Source organism: Pleurodeles waltl, chromosome 6, assembly GCF_031143425.1.
Source record: "Pleurodeles waltl isolate 20211129_DDA chromosome 6, aPleWal1.hap1.20221129, whole genome shotgun sequence".
Lineage (NCBI taxonomy): Eukaryota > Metazoa > Chordata > Amphibia > Caudata > Salamandridae > Pleurodeles > Pleurodeles waltl.
Genome location: NC_090445.1, coordinates 696,194,221 through 696,204,503, shown reverse-complemented (window position 1 = coordinate 696,204,503; position 10,283 = coordinate 696,194,221). Strand labels below are relative to the sequence as shown.

The window sequence follows — 10,283 nt, the reverse complement described above, 5'->3', positions numbered from 1 at the left end:
AGGCATCTAATATTTGGACAACTGTTCAATCTACTGTTATAGTTTTCTTGTCCTTCCTTATTTTATCTTTGGACACTTATTTCTGGTGTTGCTCAAATGTGAATTTATCTTAAAAAACAGAAGACAAGAGGTGTTTGGCAAAACAGGAACAGTTTCTTTAATGAAACATTACGGCTGGGAGAGCAGTGATAGAAATGGGGTCTCGTGACTATCTCTCAGTGCACAATCAATCTGAGTGGTGTTTTATACATTTCTTTAGGTGCAATAAAACAATTACAGCATTCCTTCCTGAGTAAAGAATGTGACCAGTTATCATGGACCAGGGCCACAATCGCGGCAGGGAGGGGTAACTGCATGGGGAGGTAATATCTTTGCGCAAGCATTACCAGGATTAGCAATCCAAAAAATAAAGAAATGATCTGCAGTTTTTCATGACCTTCTCTGTCTCATAGTATTGTACATTATGTTTGGCCTTGTAGGTCCCAAAGATACTGAAAGTGTGGACTTACGCCTGGTTAATGGAGGACAGAGGTGTACAGGCCGCATTGAAGTTTACTATGAAGGAGTGTGGGGGACTGTGTGTGATGATTTCTGGAGTACAGCAAATTCACAAGTTGTTTGCAGACAGCTGGGCTGTGGAACTGTCCTGGCTTCTCCTGGAGGGGCCTTTTTTGGTCAGGGAATCGGAAGCATTCTTCTAGACGATGTACTTTGCAGAGGACAAGAAGTTCACCTGTGGGACTGTCCCAACAAAGGATGGAACAGACATAACTGTCTCCACAGCAATGATGCAGGCGTTATCTGTTCAGGTATTTTCTATTTTGTTTTTTGTTTACAACATTCCCAATCATGCCTTTCATTTGTAGTTTCCCACAATAGATAAATTCACTTTGGCTAACCTTAATTTTAGGAGCAGGGGTTTCTTTTTTTAGGTTCTGGCTGAGTAGACTTATCAACAGTTACCCTGGCAGTCTCAGTGTGAGCACCTGTCGAATTCCCATACATGAATGAATGCAGGGGATTTGCAGAGCGCACAGCTTCTCAGAGAGTATCCCGGCTCTAAAAGCATAATTAAATGCACTAAAGCACAGAACTCCTAATCCCTAGAAAAGAAAAGCCAAGTTTTCATTCTCCTTCTGAAGGCGTCCTCAAGAGAAATCCTCTGAAGATTGCATGGAAGCGTGTACCATGTTTTAGCAGCAAGGAATGAAAAGGATTTATCACCCTTACTCAGCCGCTTAACACGGTTAACAAGCGACAACACGGCAAATGCTGAAAGCAGCACTCTAGAAATGGGCACAAACGTCCTAGCAAGATAGCCTGAGGTGGCTTGAAATACTGCCATATGAACCAAAACAAGGGATTTAAATAAGATCCACTTCCTAACCAGCAGCCAGTGTAAGGAGTTGAGAGCAGGAGAGATTAAGGTCCGACTGGGCAGGTGCCCACCATCCTGGACATCCTGAGGTGACCATGCAAAGCTTCTGATGTCCTCCAACTACCTCCTCATCTCTCTAAGTTTAGATTTCAAAGGAGGACTTGATCAGCTAGGATGAGAATCTGTGTAACGTTAATTAAAATGTGGGGCTTTTGTGGCTCTTGAAAATTTCTCTATTGGTGCAGCCAATGCAATGTTTGTCTTAGAACAGTAACTAACGTATTTGGCTTTTCATTCAAATTTATGGTCACTCAATGATACATTGATCACATATTACTGTTACTTGCCTTTTATAAACACTGCACATCAACTCTAACATTTTCTTTGAAATATTTGTAAAATACATCTCAGATTACAGAAAGAATATTGTTAATCGTAGCTGGTCCAAATGTAGTCACATTCTGGTAATTACTATCATAGGTTTAAGCTTCTAAATATGTGCATTCCACTATTTAAAACGTTCGTTTTGCTCAGTGCTTGTCATTTTGCTAGTAAGCATTCAGGATCAGCCTGCAGTTCAGGACTTCTCTAGGTCAGCATCCTCTTTGATCAAGCAAAAAATGAAGGACTTTAGTAGGGTTCTGCCAAGAGAGTCATGTAGTGTGTGTAGGAGGCTGGCCTGGTTTGTAGTGGGTACCTAAGATACTTACACCTTATACCAGGTGCAGTTATCCCTGATTAGTGAAATGTAGACAGTGTCTCAAAGCCAGGCTCTCTAGGGGTAGTGTGGATGAACGGCCAAGGCCTAGGAGACATGCAAATCTTATGCAATACCACTGTAGTCACACAGTACTCATACACATGAAAGAAAATACTCAGTGTTACAAAAATAAAGGTACATTATTTTGGTGACACAAATGCCAAAAATACCATGGAGACTATACCCTGTTAGGAGGTAAGTAATACACAAATTATATACAGTAGTATGCAGAAATAGCTGTAAAAACTGTTTGAAAACAGTGCAAATAGTGAAAATCACAATAGTTAGAAATGTGCATGGGGGAACACCAACCATATACTAAGAAAGTGGAATATGAAAGTCGGTTTCCCACCTAGGCAAGTGTAGTGTGTAGAGGGTCGTTGGGAGTATTAGAAAACACCAAAGGTAAGTAATAGAACCCACCCCAGAGCCCAGGAATGCAGGAGTAAATCACAGTAACTTTCCTAGAATACACAAGAACGCGAGAAAGAAGATTATGCACCAACCAAAAGAGACAGCAAGACACCAATGATGGATTCCTGGACCTGAAGACATGTGGAGGAAGTCCAAGAAGCACTGAAGAGTCCAGGGAGAACAGGAGCCGATGCTAACCCGGATGAATGTGCAAAAGAAGAACCACCAGTGGGGAACAACAGTCAGTATTGCACCCAAGAAGACAGATGCGGTTCCTGGTTGGTGCAGAAGATGTCCCACACCGGATGGATAAATGCAGTCTGATTTGCGTCGCTGGATTCTGCCAACAAGCCTTGGCACACGCAAAACTCTTGGTTAGCAGAAAATGGCGCTGGCTGGGACCAGGAGGGACCTGGTGGACTCTACCCAGGAGGGGGAGTCAGAGGGGGCTCTCAGCAACTCAGAGAGCCCTCAGAAGGCCAGGCAGCATGCACAGGAGTCCCACAGTACGGGGGCAAGGAAGGTGCCAAAGGAGGCCCATGCAGCACTACACAAAGGGATCCCAAGCCCTCGGAGAACCATTCAGGAGGCTGTGCATCGCATGAAGGAGTCCTGGGGACCAGAGCTGCATGAAGAACTTTGTAGAAGGATGCCAACAAGCCTTGGCAACTGCAAACCACCTAGTGCATAGGGGATACTGTCTTGCAGGGGAAAAAGCTCTTACCTCCACAAAAGTTGGATAATTGGACATCAGGACCATCAGGACCACTTCAGCCTCCACCTGTGTTGCTGGATCCACGCACTTCGTCAGGAAAGGGGACCCACGCCACCGGTCGTCGCTGCAGAGGGGTGCCTGCTGAAGCAAAGGAGTGACTCCTTCACTCTAAGCGAGATGCCTTTATTCTTCTGGTGCAGGATGAAGACAGACTGTCCTCTGAGGATGCACAATCTGGAAACATTTGCAGTTGCTGGCAGGAGCTGAAGATACAATGTTGCAGAAGTATTCATTGCTTCTTTGTTTCAGTTTGTAGAGTTCCTGGATAGTCCAGATGCAGTTTCATCAGTGAGAAGGTGAAGTAAAGGATGCAGAGGATTCCTGCTGACATCAGGTAGAAAATGGTGATAACCATGCCAAACAGAGGGTACTTTCCTACAGTGTGCTTCTAAATGAAGCAGCCTTATTAGATGCCCATGAGTGAATATTGCTGAAGATACTTCATTCAATGTTGTTGGATTTTAAATCAGTTTTTAAACACGGAAGATTATAACATTTGTGTGTAAATTTTTATAAATCAGTTTGTTCACATTTTTGAAGTTCATGTATGTTAGAAATGGTGTTTCTAGTTGGCAGAAGTATAGAACTTGTCCAAATAGGGACCACAATCCTAGTCAGGGTAAGTCACAACACAATCCCAATTAAACCTGTGCTCACCCTCTGGTAGCTTGACACTGAGCAGTCAAGCTTAACTTAGAAGGCAATGTGTAAAGGATTTGTGCAATAAATCATACAATAACAAAGTGATAACACCACAAAGATACACCGCATAGGTTCAAAAAAATAGATAAGTTATCTGAATAAAATATGGTAAAAATGAAAAAAAACAATAAGCACAAGTTAAAATATCACTTTTAGAAGGTTTAAAAGAGTCTCAATTCTTAGAAATTAACAATTGTTCCTTTCTTACACACACTACCTGGGATGCGTCTAAAAACAATGCATGGAGACCGCAGAGGAGGAGATGCGTGGAAAAACAAGATGGTGTGTCAGATTTTGCAGCGCGGCACAGATGATGCATCATTTCTTTCTATGTTCCAAGGGTTTGTGTCATTTTTTCATCGTGCAGTCTTGGTTTCTCGCTGCGATGCAGGGATATTTTGACACCCAGGGACGATGTGCTGAAAATCCTTGATGTGCTGGAAGAAGGGGCAGGCGCTGCATCAATCCAGTAGGCGATGTGTCAAATTTTCCGTCACAAAGCAAGCACTGCGTCTAATTCCCAGTCAGTAAGTCGGTGCTGCTTCGTTCTGGTCAGCGGTGCAGTGATTTCCCAGCGGCGATGCTGGCTTTCCATCAATTTCTGACACACAAGGAGTTTCTTGAGAAGGTGAAGTCTTTGTTGACCCTGAGATTTCAGAAACAGGAGGCAAGTTCAATCAACAAAGATGTGGCAGTAGCCATTTGAGGATACAGGGACTGATGCCTTATTCATGAAGTTAAGGATAAAAAAGATATAAGGGGCAGAAGGGAAAAAACATTTTTTTTTTTTTTTTTACCATAAATTTGCAGTTTCTAAGCAAATTTAAAGTGTGAGCTCTAGCACTATTTACAAAAAACAAACAAACAGGGGTGGGTCAGATTCTGAGGGATGGGGGGACGGAGCAATCTATTTCATAAGGGATGAGATATGTGGACTCCCCGAGCCTCATCCCTGGACCTCATATATAAATAAAGGAGAGGGAGCCACACAGCCCTCCCCCCAAGCCTCTTTGGTGACCCCACCCCCCACGGATACCATTTAATTAAAGGGGATGGGTTAACACAGCCCCATCCACCTGGAAACAGTTGCAGTTGCTGGCAGGAGCTGAAGATACAATGTTGCAGAAGTATTCATTGCTTCTTTGTTTCAGTTTGTAGAGTTCCTGGATAGTCCAGATGCAGTTTCATCAGTGAGAAGGTGAAGTAAAGGATGCAGTGGATTCCTGTTGGAGTCTTGCAATCCGAATCTGAAGAGAACCACCCAAGATAGAGACCCTAAATAGCTCTGTAAAGGGGATTGGTCAGCTACACAGGTATGCACCTATCAGGGGAGGGCTCTGATGTCACCTGCTGGCACTGGCCACTCAGATGTTCCGAGAGGGCCCTGCCAACTTGTAATCCAAGATGGCAAAACCCAGGGACCCTCTGGAGGAGCTCTGAGCACCGCCCCTGGGGTAGTGATGGACAGGGGAGTGATCACTCCCCTTTCCTTCATCCAGTTTCACACCAGAGCAGGGACTGGAGGTCCCTGAACCGGTGTAGCCTGGATTATGCAAGGAGGGCACCATCTGTGCCCTTCAAAGCATTTCCAGAGGCCTTGGGAGACTACCCCTCCCAAGCCTGTAACACCTATTTCCAAAGGCAGAGGGTGTGACACACCTCTCCCAAATGAAATCATTTGTTCTGCCTTCCTGGGCTTGTGCTGCTCAAGCAACAGGAGGGCAGAGACCTGTCTGAAAGGTGGCAGCAGTTGGGGCTGCCTGGAAAACCTCAGAAGGCTGCAATGGCAATACTAGGGCCCCTCTTACAAAAGCATTGGGGTAAGATTCCAACATGTTTGATACCAAACATGCCTATGTTCGGAGTTACCATTATGTAGCTGGACATAGGTAGTGACCTATGTCCAGTACACACGTAAAATGGTGCCCCTGCAGTCACGAAGTCTGGGAAAATGGTCCTGGAGGTCATGGGGACCCCTTTGCTAGTGCTGGGGTGCCCTCACACACTGGTACTCTGCCCCCTGCCCTCCGGGCTGAAGGGCCTGCTATAGGGGTAACTTATAAGTGACCGGCTGCAGTGTAAATAGCAGTGAAAGGGTGCATGCACCTTCTCCCTCAGGCTGCAATGGCAGTCCTGCAGAAGCCTTCGCATGGGCTCCCTAAGGGTGGCAAAAGAAATGCTGCAGCCCACAGGGATCCCCTGGAACCCCAATGTCCTGGGTACCTATCTACCATATACAAGGGACTTATATGCACCACTATGCCAATTTTGGGTGAAATATTGGGTCATCGGTATGCAGTGACAACATTTAGAGGAAAGAGAGCATAATCACTGGGGTCCTTGTTAGCAGGATCCCAGTGAATACAGTCAAACACACTGACATCAGGTAGAAAATGGGGATAACCATGCCAAACAGAGGGTACTTTCCTACAGTGTGCTTCTAAATGAAGCAGCCTTATTAGATGCCCATGAGTGAATATTGCTGAAGATACTTCATTCAATGTTGTTGGATTTTAAATCAGTTTTCAAACACGGAAGATTATAACATTTGTGTGTAAATTTTTATAAATCAGTTTGTTCACATTTTTGAAGTTCATGTATGTTAGAAATGGTGTTTCTAGTCGGCAGAAGTATAGAACTTGTCCAAATAGGGACCACAATCCTAATCAGGGTAAATCACAACACAATCCCAATTAAACCTGTGCTCACCCTCTGGTAGCTTGACACTGAGCAGTCAAGCTTAACTCAGAAGGCAATGTGTAAAGGATTTGTGCAATAAATCATACAATAACAAAGTGATAACACCACAAAGATACACCGCATAGGTTCAAAAAAATAGATAAGTTATCTGAATAAAATACGGTAAAAATGAAAAAACCCAATAAGCACAAGTTAAAATATCACTTTTAGAAGGTTTAAAAGAGTCTCAATTCTTAGAAATTAACAGTTGTTCCTTTGTTACACACACTACCTGGGATGCGTCTAAAAACAATGCATGGAGACCGCAGAGGAGGAGATGCGTGGAAAAACAAGGTGGTGTGTCAGATTTTCCAGCACGGCACAGATGATGCATCATTTCTTTCTATGTTCCAAGGGTTTGTGTCATTTTTTCATCGTGCAGTCTTGGTTTCTCGCTGCGATGCAGGGATATTTTGACACCCAGGGACGATGTGCTGAAAATCCTTGATGTGCTGGAAGAAGGGGCAGGCGCTGCATCAATCCGGTAGGCGATGTGTCAATTTTCCGTCACAAAGCAAGCACTGCGTCTAATTCCCAGTCAGTAAGTCGGTGCTGCTTCGTTCTGGTCAGCGGTGTGGTGATTTCCCAGCGGCGATGCTGGCTTTGCATCAATTTTTGACACACAAGGAGTTTCTTGAGAAGGTGAAGTCTTTGTTGACCCTGAGATTTCAGAAACAGGAGGCAAGTTCAATCCAAACCCTTGGAGAGCAATTCAGGAGGAAGACAGAGTCCTTCCAGCAGAGTCAGAAGCCAGCAGGGCAGCAGGGCAACAAACAGGCAGCAGTCCTTCTCAGCAAAGCAGTCCCAATGAGTCTTTTGGGCAGCCAGGCAGTTCCTCTGACAGAGTACAAGTGGAAGTCCAGAAGTGTCTGAGTTGGTGGGGTCAGAGACCCAGCTTATGTACCCAAAATGCCTTTGAAGTGAGGGATACTTCAAAGAGTAGTTTTGAAGTACACAAGTTCCCCTTTCAGCGCAGTCCTGTCTGCCAGGGTCCCTGTGGGGGGTTATCAGTCCTTTGTGTGAGGGCAAGTCACTGCCCTTTGAAATGTAAGTGTCAGGCCCTCCACCCTTCCAGCCCAGGAAGACTCATTCAGTATGCAGATGAATGCAGATGTGACTGAGTGTCCTGTGTTTGTGGTTGTCTGGGTGAAATGCATAAGGGATCTGTCAACCAGCCCAGCCCAGACGTGGATTGGAGACAGGCTGTAAGACACAGATAGTTTTAAGTGCAGAGAAATGCTCATTTTTTAAAAGTGGCATTTCTAAAATAGTAACATAAAACCCAATCCCACCAATAAGCAGGATTTTCTATCACCATTCTGGCCATACTAATGTGCCCTCTTTACTCCATTCAGATCAGACTCTACCACTCAAAAAGTATATGAGGGCAGTCCTAATTCTAGTCTATGAAAGGAGCAGGCCGCACAGTAGTGGAAAACTAATTTAGGAGTTTTTCACTACCAGGACATATAAAACACATATGTACATGTCCTGCCTTTTATTTACATAGCTCCCTGGCCTATGGGTTACCTAGGACCTACCTTAGGGGTGACTTATATGTAGAAAAAGGCGAGTTTAAGGCTTGGCAAGTACTTTTAAATGCCAAGTCGAAGTGGCAGTGAAACTGTACACACAGGCCTTGCAATGGCAGGCCTGAGACATGGTTACTGGTTACGGGGCTCATTATGTGGGCAGCACAATCAGTGCTGCAGGCCCATTAGTAGCATTTAATTTACAGGCCCGGGGCACATGTAGTGTACTTTACTAGGGGCTTATAAGCAAATCAAAGATGACAATTGTGGATGAACCAATGTTACTATATTTAAGGGAGCGAGCATATGCACTTTAAGACTGGGCAGCAGTGGCAAAGTGCACAAAGTCCTGAAACCAACAAAAACAATGTCAGAAACGTGGAGAGAGGCAGGCAAAAAGTTGGGGGATAACCACCCTAACCTGTCAGGTCTAACAATGTACAATATATATAATCTAGTCGGTGGCGGTCCCCACTGGGTAGTTATATTTAGGTCTGTATTTTCATAGGAAACGCATTTTTGGATTCCTTATAACCTTGGTGCCTTTTGATGAATCTTAAAAAAAAAGACTCATCCACTTCAGCTCCTTCCTGGAAGTTAACTCTCATCGGGGACTGAAAAGAGGAAGGTCCTAAACATGCTTTCCTAATCACTTTTGTATAAGAAAATTGAACAGTGATAACCCAAATATTGCTGAACATAAATACACCAGGTTCGGCCGAAAAAGCTGGAACTGCATCCAGAAAGGGTGCTCTTAGTGATTTGGTGTAAATCTGTTCAGTAGTTTTAGAGGAATTAAGGGTCAAAAACATTGTACATTTTATGCTCCAGATCTGATTGGCTACTCCATCAACAAAGATGTGGCAGTAGCCATTTGAGGATACAGGGACTGAGGCCTTAATCATCAAGTTAAGGTTAAAAAAGATATAAGGGGCGGTAGGGAAAAAACAATGTAATTTTTTTTTTTACCATAAATTTGCAGTTTATAAGCAAATGTAAAGTGTGAGTTCTAGCACTATTTACCAAAAAAAACAAAAACAGGGGTGGGTCAGATTCTGAGGGATGGGGGGCCGGAGCAATCTATTTCATAGGGGATGAGATATGTGGACTCCCCGAGCCTCATCCCTGGGCCTGATATATAAATAAAGGAGAGGGAGCCACACAGCCCTCCCCCCAAGCCTGTTTGGTGACCCCACAGATACCATTTAATTAAAGGGGATGGGTTAACACAGCCCCATCCACCTGGAAACAGTTGCAGTTGCTGGCAGGAGCTGAAGATACAATGTTGGAGACGTATTCATTGCTTCTTTGTTTCAGTTTGTAGAGTTCCTGGATAGTCCAGATGCAGTTTCATCAGTGAGAAGGTGAAGTAAAGGATGCAGTGGATTCCTGCTGGAGTCTTGCAATCCGAATCTGAAGAGAACCACCCAAGATAGAGACCCTAAATAGCTCTGTAAAGGGGATTTGTCAGCTACACAGGTAAGCACCTATCAGGGGAGGGCTCTGATGTCACCTGCTGGCACTGGCCACTCAGATGTTCCGAGAGGGCCCTGCCAACTTGTAATCCAAGATGGCAAAACCCAGGGACCCTCTGGAGGAGCTCTGAGCATCGCCCCTGGGGTAGTGATGGACAGGGGAGTGATCACTCCCCTTTCCTTCATCCAGTTTCACACCAGAGCAGGGACTGGAGATCCCTGAACCGGTGTAGACTGGATTATGCAAGGAGGGCACCATCAGTGCCATTCAATGCATTTCCAGAGGCCTTGGGAGACTACCCCTCCCAAGCCTGTAACACCTATTTCCAAAGGCAGAGGGTGTGACACACCTCTCCCAAAGGAAATCATTTGTTCTGCCTTCCTGGGCTTGTGCTGCTCAAGCAACAGGAGGGCAGAGACCTGTCTGAAAGGTGGCAGCAGTTGGGGCTGCCTGGAAAACCTCAGAAGGCTGCAATGGCAATACTAGGGCCCCTCTAAGGAGCCCCCA

At 44.8% G+C, this 10,283-nt stretch overlaps 1 protein-coding gene across 1 annotated transcript in view; it reads left to right on the top strand.

Moving 5' to 3' along the window:
* The first annotated feature begins 463 nt into the window (after positions 1 to 463).
* LOC138301681 (deleted in malignant brain tumors 1 protein-like) overlaps positions 464 to 10,283 on the top strand; it is a 219,536-nt gene continuing 209,716 nt past the window's right edge. Inside the window, 2 exon segments of the mRNA XM_069242195.1 lie at positions 464 to 809; positions 5,398 to 5,410. Of these exon segments, the coding sequence (XP_069098296.1) occupies positions 464 to 809; positions 5,398 to 5,410 (359 nt within the window).